The sequence below is a fragment of the Pelodiscus sinensis genome, chromosome 13 (assembly GCF_052426305.1).
Source record: "Pelodiscus sinensis isolate ZL-2025 chromosome 13, ASM5242630v1, whole genome shotgun sequence".
Taxonomy (NCBI): domain Eukaryota; kingdom Metazoa; phylum Chordata; order Testudines; family Trionychidae; genus Pelodiscus; species Pelodiscus sinensis.
In genome coordinates, this window is record NC_143064.1 from 44872008 (window position 1) to 44897102 (window position 25095).

The 25095-nt window shown below is 46.7% G+C and overlaps 2 protein-coding genes across 3 annotated transcripts; both read left to right on the plus strand.

Annotated features, from left to right (window-relative positions):
* Positions 1 to 2461: 2461 nt before the first annotated feature.
* On the plus strand, positions 2462 to 16060 carry TRMT2B (tRNA methyltransferase 2B). Of its 2 annotated transcripts, XM_006137436.5 has the most exons (13): positions 2595 to 2817; positions 3234 to 3442; positions 5965 to 6019; positions 6378 to 6509; positions 7052 to 7151; positions 9198 to 9268; positions 9757 to 9903; positions 10337 to 10431; positions 11316 to 11530; positions 11688 to 11789; positions 12498 to 12617; positions 14476 to 14575; positions 15542 to 16060. In XM_006137436.5, the coding sequence occupies exons 1-13, from the start codon at positions 2674 to 2676 to the stop codon at positions 15666 to 15668; spliced, it is 1617 nt and encodes a 538-aa protein (XP_006137498.3). In that variant the 5' UTR covers positions 2595 to 2673; the 3' UTR covers positions 15669 to 16060. The 2 variants fall into 2 exon arrangements, with proteins under 2 accessions (XP_089637787.1, XP_006137498.3); XM_089781661.1 differs by lacking the exon at positions 3234 to 3442 and having other exon boundaries at positions 2462 to 2817.
* Positions 16061 to 19122: 3062 nt separating this feature from the next.
* TMEM35A (transmembrane protein 35A) lies at positions 19123 to 23388 on the plus strand. The gene is made up of 2 exons (XM_006137437.3): positions 19123 to 19501; positions 22949 to 23388. Exons 1-2 carry the CDS (start codon positions 19382 to 19384, stop codon positions 23333 to 23335), a joined length of 507 nt encoding a protein of 168 aa, XP_006137499.1. The 5' UTR covers positions 19123 to 19381; the 3' UTR covers positions 23336 to 23388.
* The last annotated feature ends 1707 nt before the right edge of the window (positions 23389 to 25095 follow it).

Sequence of the window (25095 nt, forward strand, 5' to 3'; positions counted from 1 at the left end):
TAATGCACCTTCAAATGCAAGCAGCCAGCAAGGGGCGTCCTCAGTGAGGATTAATCCGCTCAGGACTATTCAGGCCAAGCAACAAGCAGAGACACTGTGACTATATCCCATGGCCGAGAGGCTCTATAAAATAAATACGTGACGTAGGGAGAGTTAGTGTGAGTGGTGCAGATGTCCCTCAGTGATACTGTTCTCTAGGCCTGCAGTGGAAGTTACAACACTGCTCCTGAACGTGGGCTATTGCTGGATGTTCACCTTCTGGGAGAAGGAGCAGGTATGGGAACAGCTGGCAAGCCAGGAGGCCTGTTGTCATGGGGTGTACTTGCTTGAAAGGTGCCTAGTGGAAGCTACGTGTCCACTTAGCTGCAGCCTGGCTTCTGGGCTTTGTGCCCAAACATCTGCTGCACAACATGCATCTTCCAGGGATGTTTATGCATTTATGTTACAGATCCATCATTTCAGCATAAGGCCGGTTCCCTTTTGTATCTTCTCTTCCCCTTTCTCAACTGATGGGGAGAAAAGCTGCAGCTGTGTTGAGATAAAATTAATTAACTGATGAGGGAACAGAAGATAGCTCAAGAATGCAGATCAGCATGTAGAGAGCCATCCAAGCTCCCAGTGAAATTCACCCACGAAATGCGCTCTGCACTGCTGCTCTTTACTTCTCAATCCAATCTGCATAATTAATCTTCTGTCTTGTTTATGCTTTGTTTGTGGTTTGGGGTTAATAAGACAACTACCACTTGCCATCCGAAATCTCAGGAAAGTATTGGGAGGAAATAATTGAAGCCTTTGTAACTAGTAAGTAAGACCAACAGCAAACTCTTTAACTATACCTGGGTGATGTTTCCATCTGAAAACTGGTAGGTAGACAGAATGATTTTCAAGTTCCTGCTATGACTGTCTCTATTTGCCCATTGCAAGTGAGAACACAGTGCAGCCAATGAAATGACAGTTAGGGATATCCAAGGCATCAGTAGAGCCCTTCAAGTACACGGGTATCTGCTTTATATCCGCAGCTCATTTTGGTGGCTATGGATGCAGATATAGATACAAGTGTTGTAGCCATGCAGGGTTCTAGGCATCTGGTTTGGGGGATAATAGTCCTGACTGGATTTCATGAGCTGTTGGAACCATCAAGGGCTTTGCCCCTCAGAGCAGGATGGGGCAAGTAAGACATCCAAAGAGGCAGGATGTCTTGTCTCTTCTCCCCTCAAAACGGATGTCTCCCTCATCAAGCATAGCTGGAACTGAGCTAACCAGTGCATAGGCATCACTTTCTGCCCTGGCTAGGGGGTGCTTGACCTCCATCCGCACTCCACACCTGCCCCCAAAACCACACCCCACCTCTGCTCCACTGCTGCCTTACCTCTTCTCGCCCCCTCCCCCAGCATACCCAGTCCTCGCTGTTCCCTCTTCCTCCCGGAGCCTCTGAACATTGCAAAATAGCTGTTTCATGGAGGAGTAGGCCATGGGAGGGAGGGTCAGGAACAGATAAGTGGGGCCACCAGCAGGCGAGAGGGGCAAAAGGGAATACTGGGCTGTCACTAATTTTTCTCGGTGGGTGCTCCAATCCCGGAGCACCCACGGAGTCAGGTGCCTGTGAAGCTGTGGGTGTTACTTAAAGAATGCTACTGCTTTAACGCCAGTCTCCCAGCGGGTTCCCCAGTGTGTGGAGTGCTCTGATCCTCTGGATGTTGAGGGAGGTTCCCAGGGGCATGTGATTCCACACCCAGTTATTATTGAGTTCCAGATATTAGCCAGCTGCATGTTGCTGATGCAGTGTTTGTTTTCTTTCTTGGGGGCACGAAGGGGTTCGAAATACTGAAGGACTCTGTACTCTGAACATGTCCGAGAACTGGCATAATAAGGACTCTGGTTCATTCATCGCCTGCATTCAAACAACTGATTATTTCATGTGGTGGAACCTAAAGCCAAAGCTGGGTGGGGATATCACAAACCTCCTGGCAGATTTCACCAGCCCAGAGGTTTGCCTTGACCTGCTTGGCCCAAAGTTCCCCACGCACCATTGTAGGGATGGAAAATCCTGTTTGAAAAGCTAACAGGTTAAATGCCACTTTCACTGGCATCGCGTGGGTGAAGGCTGCGCTGGTCCTGGCTGCCCAGGCTGGACTCAGCCCATCACGGGTGGGCAGGGACCGCACTGCAGGACGAGGCCTTTTCCAGCCTGGCTGGGCTGAGTGTGCCATGCTCCGGGCATGCTGCGGGCTGCTCCAGCCAGGCTGGACCGAGGATGCTACACTCTGGGCAGGGGGATGCTCAGGCTGGGCAGGGCCCGCCACATGCGCCATGGGCAGGGGGCTGCTCTAGCTGCAGGTTAACCATTTACCCTGCTAATCGTGCAAGTAAAGCTGAGGCTTATTGGGCAACTGGTGAACCTGTTCAGCCTTTCCACCCCCAGTACATTGCTCCTTTCCTAAGCCAGGCTCTGGGGGGAGCTGCCAGAGCTTGGGACATGCCAGGCGCTAGACAAACGGGAGCCGGAGGAGCAGAAAGGAAGAGACTGGTCTCACATAACACACTTAACCCCCCCCCCCCCCCACACACACACACACCCCATTCCCGTGGCGAAGGCACCGCAGCGCGGCTCTGCTGCAGGGGCCGCTACCGCTTTAAGGAGCAGCCGGCGGAGAGCGGCTCTGTGCCGAGTCGATGCCGTCACCCTGCTGGTGCCTGCGAAGCAGGAAGCCGCCGCGCGGAGTCAGCACCCCGGCGAGAGGGCAGCGGAGCGCCGAACCGGAGCGGCGGATTCGATTTGGAAGCGGATTGCCGTGTGAATGGGCGCTGGCAACGAAGGTGAGGCCGGAGCGGGGCTGGCGCGCCTTTCAATCCCTCCCCAGAAAGCGCAGGGCGGACACGGCAGGCCGGGCTGGCCTCTGCGTGGCTTTTGTGGGCAGCTGTTCATCGCTTTCTGTCAATGGGCCACCCTGCTCAGGCGCAGCGCTCCCTTGTGCTAACCCGCTCCCCGGCTAGTTGCGGGGGCGGGGGGGGGGGGGGTGGAAAAATCCCATTGATTGGTTTGAAACTTTCCATGTCGCCGAGTATTGTCAATACCCAGCGACAGCGCCGTGGGAAAGCAGGAGGCGGTCGCCAGAGCAATGCTGCTCCCAGCTTTTGCGGCTTCCCCTCCCCGCTGGGTAGCTGATGCTGCTGTAGACTTCCCCACTGCCTGGGATGCGGAGAGTGGAGTCTCTGCGTGCTGTCTGTTTCAGCCCCTGCCTTCTGCCATGGCTCTCTCCTGGGCTCGGAGGCTGATACGCCGGCCTGCTTGTCTGAAATGGGTGGCTTTGAGCACTGCACCAGATGAGGACTGCAGGCAGGGGGCGGGGAGGCACGAAACACCGAGGAAAAGGTGGATGAAGGAGAAGAAGCCTCGACAAGGCTTCAGCTTGCCAGGCCTGGAGTGCTCCTGGGAAGAGAGGTAAAGAACTTTTGCAGCATGTGTCTGTGAGCCCAAGGAGTCTGCACCTCTTCTGACTGCACAGCAGGTGCTCCTCACTGTCATGGAGCCACACTGCATTAGTAAGAACTGACCGCCCGCTGGCTGGAGTGGGGAGGGTTCAAGTGTGCACAGATAGGTGTCTCAAGTTCCTCTGCACAGCCAAAACGGCTGAGTTCAACAAAGACCTTGCATATGCAAAAAGAAAGTTGTAACTGCAACTACCCCAGCAAGTTCCAAGCACAACCATTCTGCATTTAACACACCACACCACACCACACCGGCAATGAGGAGTAACAGAAGTTCGAATTAAGAGTGTTAATTCGAACTACCTAGCCCGTGCTGTGTGTAGCCGCAGGTAGGTAGTTCGAGCAACCGGGCATTTAAAAATGGCAGCACCCGGGAACATGCAAATGAAGCCTGGGATATTTAAATCCTGGGTTTCATTTGCAAGTTCGAATGACTACATTAGCCGCCCTAGTTCTAACTAGGGTGGCTAGTGTAGTCAGACCCTGAAATCTTTCCCTAGAGCACAATCTGATATTTTCTCTCCTGTTTTCTTTTTATTTAAGAGGTACGAGTAAGGGGGAAACAACATTTTAGGTACTAAAGACACGACCAGAAGTCTGTCTAGTTTGCCATCCTGTCTCTGACAGTGGTCAGTACCTGATGTTTTAGATAAAGGTGCAATGAACTCAATAAAGAAAAATTATGGTAAACCAGCATGTAGAGCAGGGGTGGGCAATAAGATGGCGGCAGTTCACCAGAATTAGCCTCTGGTGGGCTGCTGCCACTATATTTACCTGAGCCTCCGCAGGTCCGGGTGCTTGCAGCTTCAATTGGCCGCAGATCACTGTTCTTGGGAAATGGCATGGACCAGGACAACACTTCCTGCATCTCCCATTAGCCAGGAATATCGATCCGCAGCCAATGGGAGCTGCAATCACCTGTACCTTAGGAGGTGCAGGTAAATACAGCAGTAGCGGCCCCCCAGGGGCTAACCCTGGCAAACCGGATCTGACCCATAGGCCGGTATTTTCCCGCTGCTGCTGTATAGTATGGTCAAGCTAACTCAGAGAGTTAGTGTTTGGTGTACCTCTTGAAATACATTGGCTTTTATGCTTTTTTTCATTCATATCCTTATTTTTAATCTAATCCTTGTTTTGAGTCCTCTTAATGACTCTGCCTCAATAATACCACATGGCAGAGTTTCACAGCGTAATTATGAGCTATCTGGTAACAGGTAGAATACATTCAGACAACAGGTTCACGAATGTGTCTGAGCAGTTCAGATTGTCCTTTGCAATATTTATAGCAGTGCAACTGGCTATACTGCTAAGATGTTTGCCAAAGAGCAGTGACAATGGATGGAAAGATGACCTGGCAGATGACACAGAATGGATATCTCACATGACAAAATCTGACCTAAGAAGGGTAAGATTGGGAGGGCGGGACAGACATGAGACCATTGTCGGAGTGGACAACAGGGCAGTGAGATGAGGTCTCTGAGGTAGGCATGGAGGGTTTTCAAAATGAGGACTCTTATGGCAACACAATCTTTTTACTCCTCCTCTCTCCCCTGACTGGAGTCTTTTCCCACAAACCCAACATTAGAGGACCACTCTGTTCCCCCACCTCACAACCTGGAGTTAGTCCTCATGCTGGGGTCAGGTCTGTTTTGAGAGGAAACATTGCTTCTGGACCTACCCACTCAGTGTGACTCAAAATGATAGCCAGGATCTTGGACTACTGGCCTTCGCTAGCCAGTGCTATGCAGAAGTCTGGACCAGTTCTCTAGGGGGGAAGGGGAACAGTCCATTTAAGGTTCCTTTGCTCAAAGTATAAATCACCCAAAGAGGAATAGTGAAGGTGAGTGACCACCTGAGATTTAAATTTGGGGCACAATTTAGGGGTACAGGTTTCCAAAGTGCCCATAAGAATTACCTGCTTTGGCCATAAGTAATCAGCATTTAGGCTGTGTCTAGTGTGGTGTCCCATGACGCTTCATGTGTTAAGAGGACCTGAGATCAGCTACGTTTGGAAAGCAGGTTGTTCTGGGTAGGGATGTAAGCCTAGGCTTATCGGGTAGTCGAGTCACTGCTCGACTAGTTGCTTCCTCCTCCTGTTGCTGCCTCTGTATCAGAGACACCAACGGGGGCAAGCAGGAGCTGGTGTTAGGGGGAGCTGGCTTAAAAGCCGGTTCTCCCCAGCACCGTCTCAGCGGGGGGCAGGGAAGCCGGGCAGAGGCACAGTGGGGGAAGTGGTGCGAGTGGGCACTGAAGCAGTCCCCACTCACATGGGGTCCCAACTCCTGCGCTTCTCCCTTTGAAATCTACAAGAGCCGCAGGCAGCTCTTGTTAATTTCAAAGGCAGAGGCACAGCGGGATAGCGCGTGCTCCCCTTACCAACTAATTGAGTAGCTGATGGAAATTCCATCAACTGCTTGATTAATTGAAATTTAACAACCCTAGTTCTGGGGTTTCTGACTGTCTTGTGTGTTTCAGGTTAAGCAGTGTGGCAACTCCACTGTGGAGACTCGCCTATGAAGAGCAGTTGAAGGTAAGATGTGCTCACAAGGAGTTTCCTCCACCAACCAGTCCCTTTCCACCTCGTCCAGGGAACGTCCTTAGAATCTTTCATCTCCACGTAGTCATCCATTTACTGCCCGTTTCATACTTTACAAGTAACTGCGTAGATAGGTCTTTATTATAATGAACTGGACAGAAGTTTTTTGTGTATCACTTCCTCTACTATGGGGAATGGGAGCTGGTCATCTGTATCCTAGGCCCTATAGTATTGTGGCTTGATTATTCGATTATTGAGTATTTTCTCTTTCCCCATCGGGTGCCCTCCCCCTCCAGTTGTGACAAGCAAGCTTGCTCCAGTGCAATGTTAGTGTCTGAGAACGTCTTTGCAGGTGAAGGCTGAAAGTCAGAAGAAAGTGTTGCAGACGCTGGCCTCTCGTCTGAGGGAGCATGGCACAGACAAACTGGAAATCACACAGAGACCAGACGGGCTTTGCTGTCCCCTCCATCCTGTGGTCCCCTCTGTGAGTACTGGAGAAAACTCTTTTGTCAGAAGAGCTAAGCCCCTGACAAATCTCTTCCCCTGTTTCTGCTGACTACCATGATGGGGAAAATAGCTCGTCTCATTGAGAACAACCACTGTGAGTCCAACTCTTGACAAACTGTCTATTCAACATCGAGTGAGAGTCCTGGGCTGTGAGGCAGTTTTACCCACTAGAAACCCCTGTCCTGGGTCCAGTCCCAGACTCCTGTGTGCATCCACTGGCAGTAGCCCATGAAAAGCTCCAATCATCGTCCCATCACTCACTGCCTTAAGTATCCCAGCAATCTCAGTTTCTACTAAACCGCTGCCTTGTATTCGCAGAGCACTACTGGGGAGGAGGGGATGGCTAAACTGCTCCCCTGGTAAACACTGTGGGGTGTAGGTACTGGGACACCCTGCCATCCAATACTCTTTAAGAAGGCATATGTTACATCTCAGGCTGCTAATAAAATGCCCAGAATTGATTCCCACCTCCCATCATTTCTTGCTTCCTGGCCTCACCCTTTCTTCTTCTCTCCCCAGCCCATCGTGAACGGCTACCGAAACAAATCCACATTCTCTGTGAACCGAGGACCTGATGGGAACCCCAAAACTGTGGGGAACTATGTGGGAACTGGCCGAGGTCAGTGCGTGACCAAGCCCAAGGCTGAAATCTGCCTATATCCTACTGGGTCACAGGCATAGTCATGGTCCTTTGTACTGTGACAGTTTGGACCTAATTGTGTGGCAAGGCCCTGGTGGTGACTTTTGATACATTTAAAAAAAAAAAGGTTTCTTAGAAATTTGGAAGTAAACTCTGCACTCAAGATAGCAGCCCCCGTTATGTCGGTTTATGCTGTACTGTTGCTATTATGCTTGGCCCACATTTTCAGTGCACTACAGCTGTGTGTGTTGACAAAGGCTAACCATGGGGCAGGGCAACATCAAAGGGGAAGCTGGAGGGTTTGGCAGTGGGGTAAGTAGCAGCTGTAGCTTGAGCACCTGAGCAGTCATGGGGACGGGGAGACCGTTTGGGATTGTGGGATAGGCACCTCGGTTGGCTCTTCCTGCTAAACGTCTGGTAGTGAAATCATTAGCAATGTTGCCCTTTAAATTGTCATCTTTGGGCTTCATGATCAACACTTCATAAAATGAATGGTCCGGTTCACACCTCTCTGAGCTGTTGCTCCCAGCTGTCTGTAGGCTCAGGAAGGCACTGCTGTTTTGTTCATACCCCGGGCTTCTCAATGTGGTGGGGGTAATGCCCCCGATGAGGGCATGATTTCTAAAGCGCACTCATGTGCTGGTGAATTAACTGGTCTGTTTAGACCCTATCGGTGAACACTAATGGTTCCCACATGTGTGTTAAATGTAGTATTGCCTCGGACAGCATTAGGAAGAGCACTGCATTAAAGCACTCTGGAATCATTAGTATACTCCACTGGGGCCTACGTCGGCCAATTAAAGCCCAACACCTTAGTGCACTTCTGAAATCACACCTCCGTCGGGCGCATTACCCCACTGTCCTGACAAGCCCTCCGTTCACATATTTTACCTTTTCTTTGTAACTGAGAGCTGGCCAGATTTTTTTTTTAAGAAAAATTTAAACTCCAGATCAAAATTATGTGGCAAGGGTGAATTCCATGGGGACAGTTCGCTGCTATGGACTATAGGGGGTCTTAGATATAGCCTAAAACCAGAGCTCTGAGGTAGTTGAGTTGCAAGTGGATCACTGGTAAGAGGCTAGATTAAAGAGGAAGTGCAGTCTCATCCAACCAAACTCAGTTTATTTTCCCTCTATATTTTCAGCCTTTTTCTAGCATGCCATGCTGCACACATGCCTGATGCAGACTTGTGCCCTGGGGGCAGGATCATGAGCCTTTCCATTTGGAAATAAATCTCCTAGGTTCATTTGGCTTTGCCTTTTGATTCCTGAATGGCAGGGTTTGGTCATGCCACCGTAAGCCTGTCTAAGACATGTCAAACTGTCTAGGCTCTAGACCCGTTTCATTAGTTCCCGAGTTGCAATACCAATTCACTCTGCTTCTGCTATCTTACTAAAAACACCTGCTCAAAGGAAGCAGTTGCATTTAAATGGATTTAAAGAAGCAGAGCACTAATAATTTCTTGCAAACTCCTGAAATTACAACATAAAAAAGGACAAACCTGGTACTTCATGGAGGCTGCCTTCTGCCCTAACTCAAATAAATAAGATGGAGTGGAGCAATTGAGACACAAGTGTGTCTGTTGTTCCACTGCTTCAGAGGGGTAACTGAGTTAGTCTGTAACTGGAAAAACTTAAAAAACAACAAATAGTCTAGCAGCACCTTAAAAACTAACAAAAGATATAGACTGTATCATGAGCTTTTGTGGGTACAACCCACTTCAGGTGACTGGAGTATTAGAAGTCCAGATCCAAGAATAAATAAGGGAAGGAGAGGTGGGGGAGGAAGGAGGAGGGAAAAGAAAAACAAGAGAGAGAAAAAATAGTGAATTGGATTGTTCAAGCTACAAGAGGCTGATAAGAAAAATACAGTTGTTCTAGTGTAATGCAGTTCTCAGAGAGAAACCTTCCTATCTATTTATTGTGCAATGTATCTGGCAATAGTACAGTGATTTACTATTCCCTGTTTCAGGGTACTGCTACAAGACCATTATGAAAGATTAAACCGCATCTGTCTTTCCACAGCAAAGAATATTGTCTGTGTGCGAGCCAACCGCCTGCAAAATGTGCCCGAAAAACACAAACAAGTCGCTCAGGTAATGAAGAGCATGTGTGCATGTAGACAGAGAGTAAAGAAAAGACATGACAATGTTTCTTTGGGCAGAAACTCTATAGTTGAGGTTACACTGAGTTTTCATGATAAGTCTATTTTCACTTGCTTTGTAACACACTGAAATTGTCCAAGCTCAGCTCTGACTTAAAAGTAAGTAATTCTGAAAACTGAATCCAGTTAATGTCTCCATTCTTGCACATGCCGAGAATCATGGAGCCTTAGAACTGTACTAGGGTTGAATTCCTAAAAAGTCATTCTCTTTCTGCAGGGAGCTGAAACTTTCAAAGTGGCTTGTTTTCATTGAGAACTAATTTCACGATAACTTTTAATAGATACATTTAAGTGAGGCTATTAGCAGTAGAAAAATTAGTTTTGCAGGTTTGCAGTGTACACTATCTAATAAAGGTAGAATTATTATACTTTGTATAGGACTACAGTAGTATTTATCTGTACAACTTCATTCATATTTAGTGTTATGAGGAGTTTCTTCAGCAGTCCCCACTGGATCCTTGCCTCTTGTTTCATGAGGGTGGCCACTGGCGAGAACTCACAGTACGCACCAATAGCAGTGGACACACCATGGCCATCATCACTTTCCACCCCCAGGACCTTAATCAGGTGAATATGTTAGTGACATTAGTGACAATGATGGCTTTCCACCATCACTGTCCTGAATCCAGGAACGTTGCCAGTACCAAGCAATGTGAGTCAAAGTGGTATCAGTACGAGAACCATCTAGTTGATGGATTTACAGAACAAAGGGACTATTGGCAGTATTTAATACAAGAACTACTAATCCTGTGGAAGCATATCAGAGATAATATCTAAACTATGCTGCTCATGAGTGTTATTGCAGTGCTGATGCCAGAAACCAACCTAATGGCATTTTACAGTAACGCCAGTACAAAGTCTACCATGTTTATCGTAGATGTAATCATGGCAGTGCCAGACTATCTATCTCAGATGAACTAGCAATGGTGTATAGCTGAGGATAGGTATTATTATACTAATCAACATAACCAGATGCGTCTTTTTCTCTTGCTCTTGGCAGGAGGAACTGTGTACTCAGAAAACTTTGCTTAAGGAATTTTTCACTTGTGGGCCTGGAGCAGTCTGCGCCCTGACCTCACTCTATTTCCAAGAGAGGTAATTTTTTTTGACACCTGATAAAACTAGCATCATATCAGAAAGTGGAGAGAGAGGCAACAGGAATGGTGAAAATGAAATTCCACTGCTACTCTGTATTTCTTACCCTTATCCTCAAACCTGCAGTCCAACTACACTCCCATCAGGACAATTCGACTGACAAATGACAGTGATATTTGTTTGAGAAGCCCTTCTTCAGACACCATTTTAGGATACTCATGTCTTCACTGAGTATTTCAAAGCACTTTGGAAACATTAATAAATTATGCCTTGCAAAACCCCTATGAGGCAGGTAAATAAATATTATTACCCCTGTTTTACAAATTGGGAAACTTAAGAACAAAGCTTAAGCAACTTTCCCAAGCTTTCAAATAGAAGATCTCACTCCTGGTTTTCTGTTTAGACCACGATAATTAATTCCAGGTTTTGAAAGTGACAGAATTTTTGTAAATGGCCCCTTCAACTTGCTGAAAAATTCACAGAAAAGAAAAACTCAAAGGTGGTGCTTTAGACAAGAGAAGAAATCAGTCTGAGAACTGTTCTAGACCAGCAGTTCCCAGCCTTTTCCAGATGGGGACCCATTTTGACAATTCTGGAAGACTTGGTGACCCAAGGCAATTGGAAAACTGGGGGAGGGGAGGGAAGAGCCACCTGGGGAGACACTAGGTGACCCTTTTGAAATGTAATGGCGACCCATATTTGGGTTCCGAGCCATAGGTTGGGAAACCCTGTTCTAGGTGGAGATCAGGTCTAGATCAATGGATGTTTGGGTGGGGTGTGTTTTCCCTGTGATTTAGCACTGTACTAAAAGGAAATGAAATAAACTGTCCCTTTGCTGAAAAACCCTGTTCTCTGATGGACTGTCTTCTGATATCCCCTTCAAGTACCATGACTCGAAGCTCCCATCAGCAATCTCCCTATCAGCTCCTCTATGGAGAACCATACATCTTTGAGGAGGTCCTGGGTTTGAAGTTTCGCATCTCTCCAGATGCCTTTTTCCAAATCAACACAGCTGGGGCAGAAGTTCTGTACCAGACAGTTGGGAAGTTAAGCCAGGCTGATAAGAATACCATCCTTCTTGATGTCTGCTGTGGCACTGGTGAGAACTGACGATACAGAGGGGAGGACACAAGTTTGTGTTTAACAACGTCATGATTTTTATTCTGGTTGTGGAGGATATGGTCCAGCATTTGACCATTGCCTTGCTCCCTATTTCTCCATCTTTGAACCTTGGATTTCTTTCTTTCTCTTTCCAGGTGCTATTGGTCTCTCTCTGGCTCACCAAGCATCTAAGGTTGTTGGTGTCGAGGTGGTGGAGCAGGCTGTAGAGGATGCGAGGTGGAATGCAGCAATCAATGGTGTGAGGAAGGAGTTTAAAATCCGCTGCTGCAAAATACAAAGCATTTCCTAAGTGGAGGTCTCGTAGTAGTCCCAAGGAGTCTTGCAGATATTCCAGTAAAAGGGAGAAGCTGTGTGCTATAAACACTTCACTCCTTCCTTTCCTACTTCACAACAATGCTCCTTCTCCTGCTATATTAACTTTGTGATGTGAAAGGGTCTTAATGGCTAAAGAGAATGGAGGGAGATGGCAGTGGAGACAATCTAGACTTGATATCAGGTCCTCATGCCTTTGCTACCTCCACTTTACAAAAGAGCAAAGGTTCACATGCACTCTGACCCACACCCCAAGACGAACATGCCAGCTTGGATTCCACATGTACCCTGGGGCTTTGAGTCTACATGACGGGGTAGGGGGCGGAGAATAGGCAAGGACTTGCAGCTCCCCACACAAAAAGTCAGCCATGTAGACATCCTTCAGAAAAGAATGGGGGAAAGTGACAGGGGTAGGAGATGATTTGGGAGTGCAGGCAGGGAGAATCTGTAAGTTCTGTGTTGATATGAAACGCATCCCTATACCAGGTGTGTCCCCATGAGAAATGCACCCTCTTGGGATGAGTTACCCTGAGGTTTGCTGTGTCTGAAGAGTCCCTCTCTCTTTGTCTTCCAGTGGGATAGATTCTGTGTTGCAGGGCGCATGACTTTGGGTGAATGATTTTTCTGCACAGGAATCTCAAACTGTGAGTTTCACAGTGGAAAGGCGGAGGTGGTGTTGCCACAGTTCTTGATGTCACGAGAAGACGATCAGCCCCTTGTGGTAGTGGTGAACCCATCCCGGGCTGGACTCCGTAAGAGAACAGATTCTTTCTTTTGGATACCTGACAATCTCTCTTGTTTTGAAGGGCAAAAATACAGCCAAGAAAACATAGAAAGTCTCATATTGTTATAATCCATTTAGTTAATTATTCTGACATCAAAATGGCCAACACCGGCTGCTTCAGAGGAAAGTGCAAGAAATCCTGTGGTAGGCACTGAGGGTATGTCTATACTGCATTCCTCTTTCGAGAGAGGAATGCAAATACAGAGGAATAAAATTGCAAATGAAGCATGGATCTGAATTTTCCATGCTTCATTTGCATAATCGTATCCGGGTGCTATTTCGAAATACCCTATTTTGAAAAAAGAAACATTGTCTAGACGCAGTTATTTCAAAAGAAAACCCTTCTTTCAAAGTTACCCTTACTCCTTATAAAATGAGGTTTAAGAGTAATTTCGAAAGAGGGATTTTCTTTCTTTCTCTTTCGAAAGAGGCATACAGGATCTTTCGAAATGGGGTATTTCTGTCAAAAATGCTCCGTCTAAACTGACGTTTTTTTTCCAAAAAGCCCCGCTTCGAAAAAAAGCAGTGGCTGCCGCTATGCAAATGATGTGCGGAATATTTAAATCCCAGCTTCATTTGCACTTCCAATGCGTCTAATTTACATCCCTCTGCCGACAAAGGGGTGTAGTTTAGACACACCCTTACAGAATAACCTTGGCTTCAATTCTGTGTTGTGGCAATGAGTTTCACAGGCTAACTGAGCATTGCATGCAACAGTATTTCTTTTACTTGGATTAAAATATGATGCCTTTCAATTTAATCAACTGTACCCCCGCTCTAGTTTTGAGAGAGGATGAATAGAAGTACCCTATATACCTTCCCTAAACCACTTATTATTTTGCTACATCTTTATCAGTTTTCCTCTTTTTAAATAGTTGCGGTCTTTTAAATCCTTCTTGATACGGAAGTTTGTGCATGCTTCTCATCAATTTGGCGAGAGAGTTCATCTGCTAGCTCCAGTGTTCCCTGTAAACTGAGCACTTGGGTGGCCACCTAGGAGAGATTAAAATCCCACCCATCTGATTAGCAGAGCGCTTACAGCCAGCAGCATGTGTTCCTACTGGTGGTGCACACTGCACATGCCTTGGTGTGCATAACAAAATTTATTCTGCAAATGGATGAAAAAAAAGTAGTGGGAACGTTGACCAACCATCTTGGATTCTACTAGTATGGTCTGCCTTGCAACAGTGACAGTAATCTGCCCCCTTGGGCCCTAATCCCTTGTGTTTCCCCCTCTGCCTTTCTTTTCCCTCTAGGAAGGGTGAACAGTTTTTCATCCAAATGTAGTTCTGTGATACTGGCTTTATAGCAAAATGTTAATCAGTCCTTAGGGAAACCTCTATTCTTGGGGTGTTGGTCTATGTAAACATCTGGGGTACGTCTAAACTACATGCCTCCGTCGACGGAGGCATGTAGATTAGCCAGATCGGCAGAGGGAAATGAAGCCGCGATTAAAATAATCGCGGCTTCATTTAAATTTAAATGGCTGCCCCGCTCTGCCGATCAGCTGTTTGTCGGCAGATCGGGGCAGTCTGGACGCGACGCGCCGACAAACAAGCCTTTCTTGATCGGCACAGGTAAACCTGGTTTCACGAGGCATACCTGTGCCGATCAAGAAAGGCTTCTTTGTCGGCGCGGCGCGTCCAGACTGCCCCGATCTGCCGACAAACAGCTGATCGGCAGAGCGGGGCAGCCATTTAAATTTAAATGAAGCCGCGATTATTTTAATCGGGCTTCATTTCCCTCTGCCGATCTGGCTAATCTACATGCCTCCGTCGACGGAGGCATGTAGTCTAGACACACCCCTGATGTTTTTCTGTTCTCAGATTATCGTGTGGTGCGGGCCATTCGAAACTGCGAGGCCACCCGGACCCTGATCTATGTTTCCTGCAAGCCTGACGGAGAAGCCATGAGGAACTTTCTTGAGTGAGAAGGAGCCCCATTTTTGTTGTTTTTTATTTTGTCTCTGTTACGAGGGAGAAGTGCCATGCCCAGAGCATGACAAAGGCATGAAATTGCTTGGGGAGGTTTTCATTTGGAGTGAATCTTATTGGAGTTGGTCCTGTAGGAATCAGCCCTGCCCACCTAGCACATGATCAGTGGTTACTACACCTGTGTGTCGTGTCTATTCACAAGCTGCACACTGTGATAAAAGGCTTCCCGATCATAGTAAAGAATTCAGTGAGGATGTGGGCTCAGTGCATAACTGTTCTTTAAAAAACATAAGAAAACAAAAAAAAAGTGAGGGGAGGGGGAAAAGTGAGTGAGATGCTTAAATGCATTAAAAAAGGGATAGAAAATCATGCAAAACTTATTTGAATGGCACTGAATCAGAGAGGCCGCACGCCTTCATCTAAGTTACAGTATCTAGTATATTCACCATAAAGAAAATAAAATCCGATTTGGCAAACAAAGTCAATGGGACCATTCACATGCTTATAGTTAATCACATGGTTAAATATCTTGTTCAGGCAGAGTCTTATAACAGATAACAAAAAGTCGATGGAACAGTGAAGATGTTAGAATGCATAACCTTGGATTATTTTCTAATGGTATAATGCCTTTCCTAGCTCTGGCATTTTGTAAGAAATCAAATCTTAAATTTGTTCCTGATCATTCAGATTAGCTATGCTCTGTTGGAATTGGTCCAAGAGAGTAGAGGTGCCAGAGCTCAAATAATTGTCAGTTTCAGTCTGGGTGATTGTTCGTTCCCAAATAATAAGTATCTTCAGTACATCTGAATTTTTTTATGGGTTGCTACCACTAAAGAAAAGAAAACAGAGAGGGGAAGGATTTTAAAACAAACACTCTTCTGGATCTGGATTAATGGGAAAACTCTGATGCCTTTTGATTCTTCTTCTTCTTCTTCTTCTTCTTCTTCTTTTGTAATAGGTTTTGCTGCCCACCAGACTCTAGAAAGAAGCTTGTAGGAGAGCCATTTGTCCCTCTATTGGCTGTCCCAGTTGACATGTTTCCCCACACCATGCACTGTGAGCTGGTGATGGTCTTCACCCGCTGAGGGGTCATCCTGGTATATGTGTTTCCCACAAAACAGGACTTCATACCTTTAAAAGTGGGAGATGGGACAGAACTACAAATGTTCAGAAAGCTGGAATGGATATAGCTCAGATGTAACCTATTATTTTGAAAGTTGTAAATTAAAACTCTTTTGGGAATTTTCAGCCTGTCTTGCTATGCTGTCCTTTGCATATCTGAAGAAATATGAAGCCTGTGTATACTGAGATTTTCTGTTTGAAAAGATCCTTGGTTGCAGTTTCTTTTTCCCATTTAAACCTTATCCCCTTTGCTAGGCTATCAAAATGGCATAGGTACCTCTTAGCCCCCGGTCTGCTGTTCTGAGATTTCATGAAACTGCTTTAAATATGCTAAATACAAGTCAAACCCTTTGTACTTTGTGTTTCATTTTTATCTAAATAGCATGGCAATAGCACAAGACAATTAAGATTAAAGAAGTTCGTAGTGACCCTACCTAGTATAAAATTGCAGGGATTATTAATCATTCATGCTTCATGGCAGAACCTGATCACCTGTTAGGGGAAGGGTGGGCACTAACATGGCAGTGGTTCATCAGGGTTAACCCCTGGTGGGCCGCTGTAGTTAGATTTACCTGTTTAAGAGTAACGTGGCTGTGGATAAGAAATTCCTTTGCTAAGTCTGTTTCTTACTACACTGCCATATTGTCACAAGTGGGGTAACGAAGAAACCAAAGCTCCCATAGCCAGGTGCACTCTGTGGAAAAATATGTCTAAGTCACTGGTGCCGAGAGGGCTGTGGCAGTGAGTGGTTCCATGTTTAGGTTGAGGAACTACGGGTTTCCATGATCTAAGAAGGGTGTCCAACATAGGGTCTGCACCTCCAAGTGTGTCTGCAAGACCCAGAACTAGGAACAGTGACCAGACACTTCTCAGATGCAGCAGGCTTTGAAGCAAGAGGGCCCAGGAGTTGGGTCTGTTTACAACAGGCTGGAACACATTCAGAAGAGGGGGCAGGGTCTGGTTATTACAGATGCATACTTTGTCGCATTCTTTTGTTTTCTGCTAGCCCGCTGTAATAGGCTAGCCCTGCGATGAACTGGAGTTCGGTTTATACCACTTCTGAGTTTGGGATGATTTTATGAAATTGTACCATGAAATTACTCGGCCATGCAAAGATAATATGTATGTGATTTCCACCATGAGTTGGAAAGGTTGGGTCATCATATTTCTGCCAGGCAAGAGTCAGTGCTGAATGAGCACTCCGATATCATTAAGACTGCTTGTGACGGGGCGAGGCAGCCCTGCACTGAATCCACAGGGCCCAGCCAGAGTTACCTGGCTGCAGCCCTACCAAGCATGCCCTACCAAGCATGCCCCCGCAGCCCTACCAAGCATGCCCAGGCTGTAGTTCAACTATAAAAGCCTGGGAAAGGGTTCGGTCTGGGCTGGCAGCCGGCAGAGAAGGACCTAGGAAGGAAGCTCCTGACCACCAGCGACCCGAGACACCAGGAGAAGCCAGCGGAGACACCGAGGTGAGTTGGGGCATCGCAGAGGCTGCTCACCGAGGAGACGTTGCCTCAGGGAGGGCAGCAAACCTGACAAGTATGTGGGAAGTAGCTCCAGTGGACCAGGTAAGAAGTGGCCTAGGGCAGGAACGGGAGCCACCTCGGTGTGTTTTAGCAGGACTTCCCCGCCGAGGGAGTGGCACGCCGTCCTGTCACTCACAGGGCCCTGGTCCGGGACCCAGTGGAGTAGGGTGGGCCCAGGTCCCCCTACCTACGGTGCGACCCCGCTATAACCCGGTTCTGCCAGCGCAGGCCTTACCTTAAGGGGCCACACTGAGCCTGTTTGTGGACTCAGGCCGGAGGGCCTTGCATTAAAGGGCCATACGGAGACTGTGTTTGTGGACTCAGGCCGGAGGGCCTTGCCTTACAAGGCTATACAGAGACTGTACTCATGGACTTGGGCCCGTAAGCCCGGTTCTAGAGGGGTAGCCGGTATCAGGGTTCGTGGACGCGGGGTCCCTCCCTGTCTGCCAGAGGAGACAGGAGGGAGCGCCCCGCCACACTGCTATTTAAACGTGTATCTTGAATAAAAGCCATGGACAGGTCACAGGCAAGAAACAAAAAAATCCCAGCTGGTGACATGTCCATGATTAATACCATAAATACCCCTATTTGAATCTTGGGGGGAGCCAAGGAACCAGCTGTGGGGGAGAGAGTCCAAGGGGGGGTGCAGCACCAGCTTGCAGGAGGTGGGAACCCTGGGGGACCAGCTGCTATCCTCTTGTCTGAAAGCAAGGGGGATTGACAGCAATGGAAAATTACCAAAAGGTGGAACAAAAGCAGCAGGGGTGCCCAGCAGGAATCGATAAAAGAAGTGAGGGGTCAGGGAGCCATCTTGCCACAGATTAAGATGAGGAAGGCTGCTGCAGAGGCAGGGTAGGCAAGAGGCTAGGATCTTGGCTGCCAGAACACAGATGATCTCTCATAGGAACAGCAAGTGAGGGAGGGACACTGCATTTAGGATGCTTTACTCTTTAGTGTGATTTAAATAAAGTTGATAGACTAAACAAAGTGTGTGCATGTTGACTGCTGCACAACTACTGTATGCCCCCAAATAATTAAAATGCAAACCATACAGGTGTTTCACCTTTCGGGGGGAGGGGGGTGTTCTGGGAGAGGGATATCTTAGAGTACAGGGGAGTCCAAAGTGTCAGGTTCACACAAAAAGGCTAGACTCCTGGATAGCAGGTTCCAGCACTTCCAGGAGGAGCCAGATAGAAGTCAAGCAACCTGATCATGTGCTTTGGGACCCTGACACTGGGGCAGTGGCTGGACTCCACTCAGGCTCCAGGAGCTTAAAAACATCCCTAGGAATCAAAAGTTTGGCTTCTCTTGGCAAGATATGTATGAATTTCTGCTCAGCCAGGATACATCTTTGCCAAAAGAAAGTGACATAGTTTGTAATGTGAACTGGAGAAGAGATGATAACTTTAAATCAACTGGTAACAGGATTGAGAGAGAATTTCCATCTGTGTATTGAGCTCTTGAATTAAACACTTGGAGCAAAGAGCTATATATTTTGTTTAAAGGATGAAGGTATGAGTTAGTAGACTGAGTTTCCACTTGCAAATACCAAATTCAGCTGGAAACACAGGCTCAAATTCCAGAAAGGATGATGCCAACTTTTATCCTTCTGATGAAGCTAAACTGAGCACCATACAATTTTCCGTCTGTAACATTTGAATGAGCCCTTACAAACTGAGGTGCAGACTGCTCTGCCTGGGTATGAATAATCCTAGAGTGCCTTTCCTCAGAGTAAGAATTCGCTCCAGTTTCCTTAGCCAAAATAGCCTCACACTCCCACTGGAGCACACTGTGCCTATGCACCCAGCTAGCTGCCACGCTCCATCCCCGAGGCGGGTGAAGTGTTTGCTGTGCTGTATGTATTCATAAAGTACTTTTGGATCAGCAAGGGGCTACATAAGTGTAAACTGCTCTAAATCATTTATTTTATCATAGGGCAAGTGGCAGCACAATACCGCATCATTAACATATCGCATGACTAGTGGGACATTAGGACCCAGAGGTTGCTGAGTGGAAGAGGCAGAATCCCTCTCTCTGTGTCTCTGCCTCTGCAGCCTTGCTCCTGATCTTCCTTCCATGGTGACTGACCACCTCCTGCACAGACAGAGAGCAAGAAGGCCGAGTTAGGACGTGCACTCGCTGGCCCAATGGCATCTCCCAGGACTGTAACCATTGTGGCTCTCTCCGTGGCGCTGGGGCTTTTCTTTGTCTTCATGGGGACGATCAAACTGACCCCAAGGCTCAGCAGAGATGCCTACAATGAGATGGTGAGTACAGCAGCCGTGGCAGTGACGGGAGACATGCTGCTAGCAGGGCTGCGTGTTCCTCTCATCCCCACAACCTTGCAACAGGAGCAGCCATGCAGAGGGGGTTTCTGCTGGAGGAGATACAGGTAGCAACTGCAGCGGAGCCTTACATCCTGGTTGGGGGAGAAGGGAGGGAGAGGGCAGAGAGACGCGCATTCTCCTAATTGGTGGGAAACAAAGAAACCAATACATCCCAGCTGCTGAGAAGCAAATCCTGCCGACAGTCCTGGGTCTGGCGCTCTCTGAGCAGATTGTGCGGGTAATACCTGATTGAATGTTAAAAAAAAGGAGTGCTAAAGCCAGTCTAATGTCCCTGTGGTCAGAGGGAGAGAACAAGACCGATCAGTCACCCAGAAAGGGGCATTTCCATTCCCCTGGCAGGGAAAGGACTTGGGGCAGGGAATATGCCTACTTTGGGAGCCAGATACTCAAGGGTGCTGAAAGGATCTGTGCCTCAAAATGGGGGTGATGACGCTGAATGACTCTACCTCTCAGGGGTTGTGTGAGGACTAATTAAGGACTAGAAAGCAGGTTGAGCTCCTTAGTCAGAAAGTGCTAGAAAAGGCAAGCTATTATCATTCCCCTCAGCACTGGGCAGCGAGCCTGCCTGTCTTTCTGTAACACCAGAGAGGGGTTGATAAGAGAGCAAGGATTAGCACAGCCATCAGTCAGTCAGTTTCCTTCATTCTTTCTGCCCAGAGCCAAAACCAGTGCAGCTTGATCTGCCACCAGCTTCAAGCTATGGAAGCAATTGTGCTTCGCTTCCTCTTCTGTGGTTTTGTATGTTTCATGCTTTCTCGTTTTCTGACATGGCTGGAAGGTTTTGCTGAGGTTCTTTGGCTCACTGGGAACAATGGTGGAAGCTTCCAGCACATTCTCAGTGCATCTGCTCAGCTGCCTTCCCCTAGCTCCCAAATAACACCTGAGTCTCAGTGGCTTTGGTGGTTCCTACAGAACCAGCTCTCAGTAGGGGGTGGGGGTGAAGAGATGACTTGTAGGGTAGGGGCAAAAGGAAGGAGAAAACATCCAGAAACCACAGTTCCCCAAATTATGATAATGTAAATAAGTAAAATGAAACAAGATTTTGAATTTGAACACACTACACAATCCTTAATCATGACGATTATAACCCTTTGCTCCTTTCTGCTTTCAGACATTAGTGATGTAGGCCCTGTGACGTAGGTAAAAATGATTGTCCCGCTTTTATAAATCAGGAAACCCAGACACATAGATTAGACACCATCAACATCATGTGTGCTATATTGTATTGTGCTAGTTTTGGCCCATTAAAACTTCGTGGTTACTTTTATGTTGAACCTGATGGCTTCTTGTAACTCCACAGGAACAATGGAGTTCGAACTGAAATCCTACTGCTCCAAAAAGCACAAGCCTTTGCTACCTGAGCTAAGGGAAGAACTTCTGTTTGCTGTATACAGTATAGGGCCTAGTACTGAGCTGAGCATTTCTAAGTACATCCAGCAAAGGACATACTCATGAGCCAGTTTATTACATTAGTAAAAATATCTAGTGATTAGGGAGTATGACTGCCAAATTACAAAAATTGCTGCTTTGGGAAGAAGCTTTGTTTTAAAGTATATTTTAATGGTAGGTTTAAAACAGAAATGCTAACACTTAATGGCAACAAGAATGCAATGACTTTTTTTTTTTTTGTGAAACACATCAACTATTCTTGGAAGGGAGTATCGGCTTTACAAAGATGAGAAAGCAAAGCTGTCTGCATGCATCTGACTGGATGTTATGACCAATGTTCCCTCTAATTTTTCCATCCATGTGTGGAATATTTTTGACGTGCACCAAGACGTTTGCAGATGTGCACCCCCAATAGAAACACATGCTGCCGTCTGGGAGAGGCTGTGGGCACTCTACTGGAATCTGGGCAGCTCCCCACATGCTCAGCTCTCAGGGAACGCTGGTTATGGCCGAGTTTACATAATGACATTGGGAGCATTTTACTGACAAATTGATTAAGTCACTGATTCTTACTGGTCAGCTTTGCTGAGCTCATATTAGCTCTAAACTGACTGGAATATCTGTGTCCACCATTTCTCTTCTCCTAAGAAAGATGAAAATGGGGTGTGAATCCAGTATGTCGGGAATATCTGTGGTGACTTGTACACTCCAGTGGGAGTGAAAATACTGTTAGGTATTGTTATTAAGCCAGAGACTTCTATAACCGCCCCCCCCAAAAAATAAAATTGAAAGTGTATTCAAAGAGAGAGGAATTCTCACTGGGTAATACTGGAATGCAAGAGCTTGAATATCTGTGGGGAAATAAGTTAGGTTGTTCTGGCCGATACCTGCTTTTCTCCCACTGACAATTGGCACTAGGTTGTTGTTAATAAGATTGTTTGCAAATCCGGTATTAATCCTCAGAACCAGGATGACAACTACCAACCTGCTTTCTGTACAGGAAAGAAAAGATCATAAAATGACAGGTGAAGAGAAAAAGCATGCTCTAGCATGCCCTACCTTTGATGTATGGCCCTCAGCTATGGGTACGTCTACACTACCAAGTTTTGTGGCCCCAAAACTGCCCTCAGAGCTTGCTGGAGTATGGGGCTCTGGAGCATACAGTGCCATGGTCCAGCGGCTATTCTAAAGGACCCAGAGCGCCAGACACTGAAACTGCCACAGTAGTGGTGTCAGTGGTCTGGAGTTCTAGCCCCTTTAGAATTGCTGGGGCCTGGGACAGTTACCCCCTTTGTGCCCCCTGACTGTGAGCCTGGTTGTCAAAAAGAGCCAGTGTAGACTCTTGTTTGTTTTGTCAACAGAACTAGCTTCCGAACTGGCTTCCACCAATATCCCACAATGCCTGCCCTGATGGCTCACCATGCATTTTGGTTTATTTTCCATCCCTGCAGGGATTAAGATGCATTATTTAGGATCTTCCTTTTAATTAAAAAAGGCATGTCAATTTCGGGGAGGGATTTTTTTTTGACAACTTTTTTCTGCATCATTAATTGTAGCAATAAATAACATCTTTGGATTTTAGTAATTCATTGTCCAAGCACATGTAGAATGTATGCCTGCTGCTTAGCTAGTTCCTAACCTGACAGTCACTGCCTCTTATTTCCATTTCAAAGATCTATGTTTTCCAGTTATGAAAGTTGAGGAGGTCATGAAAGTGATTACTGGAAGTTGGGGGGAGAGGGAATATTGATCCAACAGATTCCCTAGTGGTGATGCCAAACATCTGCTGTATACCACCTCAGACATATTTCTACAACAGTGATGAGCGAAGTGATCTTTATGTAGAGTTTATATATGTGCCTAACTCAATAAAATATTGTGCAATCCTATGGGATGAAATGGCAGACGGAGTCTATCCTTCTCTACCCTTTACTGTTCTTTGTTAATGAGTGCTGTACTGTTACTGTTTGATTCCAGAAACGAGCCTACAAAGGCTATGTCCGTGCCCTTCCCATACTGAAGAAGATGGGAATCAATTCAATCCTTCTCCGCAAGAGCATTGGTGCCCTGGAGGTGGCATGTGGCATTGTCATGACACTGGTTCCCGGACGCCCCAAGGACGTGGCCAACTTTTTCCTCCTGCTGCTTGTGCTGGCGGTGCTCTTTTTTCACCAGTTAGTGGGTGACCCACTCAAGCGCTATGCCCATGCCCTAGTCTTTGGGATCCTGCTCACCTGCCGCTTACTGATTGCCCGCCAGCCTGAGGAGCAGCCGTCTGAGAAGAGGATCCTGCTGGTGAATGGTGATGAGCAGCCACATCCCCACGAGGCAGTTCCTGAGAAAGGCAAAGTAAAGGTGTCTTAGTGGAATGCAATTAAGGGACACGGACCCTCCAGGCAGCGCTCGCTCGCTCGCTCTCTCAAAAAAACAACCTTTTATTTTATTCTTGTTTTGTTTTTTGTTTAAAAGGTTGCATTGGAGGCTTAGAAAACACAGCCAATCATCACATGATGACGTGTGTAACCCAAACACATAGAACTACATTCTTCCCTAGCCCTATACCTACACATTGTCTTTTAATTAGTTCACGGGGAAAAAATGTACCTTGTTGAATGTGTGTTAATGGGAGGGAAACCCTACTCAGAACCACCTCTTGGACAAGTCTTCTGTGTAGACTGGTTATGGAGAAAAAGATGTGAGATCCCTTTGGGTTTCCCCTTTTGCATGGGGTTTAACACTGGAGCAATGAACTGGGCAAAGAAGCTATTTTTCCTGCTTCATATGAGAACCCTATTCCCTTTCAGTAGACAATAAGGATTATGGATTCGAACTGTCCAAAGCTTGGTGTTCGTCCAGTAATAAATTAGGGATATTAGCAAGTAGTTGACTACTTGACTCCCTGATGAGCATAAGCTTATTGGGTAGTCTAGTAGAGCAGTGTTTCTCAACCAGTGGTATGAGTACCCTTAGGAGTACTCGAGAGAAGTCTGGGGGGGTACGTCAACACAACTGAAATTTGGAGAAAATGGAATTTTGTTTTACGTTTTACAGCGCTTTATTATTTTTGTACTTTTTACACCCAAAAATGTCATCAGCCGCCCAGCTACGATTAAGTTGTTTAAACAAATATGTTACAATGGTAGAAAAAAAATTGTGTGTCTGAAAACTGTAGGTACTGGGGATACTTATAATTTTTGTGTGTGTGAAAAATGGGTACTTTATAAAAAGAGGTTGAGAAACACTGTAGTAGAGTACTCAACTACTCTCTCCCCTTCTCTCCCCCCACTGCCTCTGTATGAGAGGTAGCAAGGAGCAGGACAGGAGCCGGTGCTGGAGGGAGCTGGCTTAAAAGCCAGTTCCCCCATGTACGACCTCTGCAATGCTGCCTGCCCTCCCACCCGCTGCCTCTATCAGAGACAGTGGGCTGGGGGAGGAGGGATAGGGAAGGCTGCTCTGGCAGCCTCTGTTTGCAGCAGCGAGGACTGGACACGGCCAGGGGTCTTCTAGACTTGGAGCAAGCCGGGACCGAGCAGTCCTGGCTCACGATGGTCTGGCATGCTGCACCTCTGCATTTTAAATGTAATAAGAGTCTGGCAATGCAAGCCCGGGACAGCTCAGTCACAGCGCCAGCTGGCTCCAGGAGCTACCCTCACTGTGGCTCTGCCTCTTAACGACTAATTGTGCAGTCAATACTAATTGTATTGATTACATAATTAGCCAGATAACCACAATTTAACATCGTTATAATAAATCCACGTGCCTGTTGCTGGCAAAAAGAGAAGTCCAGATTGGCATCTCCCTCCATAAATAAATCCCCATTCCTGCCAACGTCTCACACAGACTTTATGGAATTGCCAGGTATTGTTATGGGTGCCCAGGATCCTTATTCCATATCCACCCACGAGGTCACTGAGCAAGCAGGGGAGCAGTCAGTGTTGTCACAACAAGGAGCCTGATTCTCTGTGTTATATATAAAAATTTGGGAGATGCATTTACATTTTGTTGCTTTTCTTGGTATTTATCTGTGTTTTTTTAATTATTCATGAAAATAAACTTTTTGAAATTTGGAGGAAAATGTCTTGGCAGAGTTGAACATCTTACTTGAATGACATCTGCCCAAGAGT

What these genes read in the sequence shown, in the direction of transcription:
- TRMT2B (XM_006137436.5), top strand. Translation starts at nt 2,674, where the DNA reads ATGCCGTCACCCTGCTGGTGCCTGCGAAGCAGGAAGCCGCCGCGCGGA. An exon ending in TCCATCCTGTGGTCCCCTCT is followed by an intron (nt 6,510 to 7,051) that starts GTGAGTACTGGA and finishes TTCTCTCCCCAG; the next exon opens with CCCATCGTGAACGGCTACCG. An exon ending in TCACTCTATTTCCAAGAGAG is followed by an intron (nt 10,432 to 11,315) that starts GTAATTTTTTTT and finishes ATCCCCTTCAAG; the next exon opens with TACCATGACTCGAAGCTCCC.
- TMEM35A (XM_006137437.3), top strand. Translation starts at nt 19,382, where the DNA reads ATGGCATCTCCCAGGACTGTAACCATTGTGGCTCTCTCCGTGGCGCTG. An exon ending in GAGATGCCTACAATGAGATG is followed by an intron (nt 19,502 to 22,948) that starts GTGAGTACAGCA and finishes GTTTGATTCCAG; the next exon opens with AAACGAGCCTACAAAGGCTA.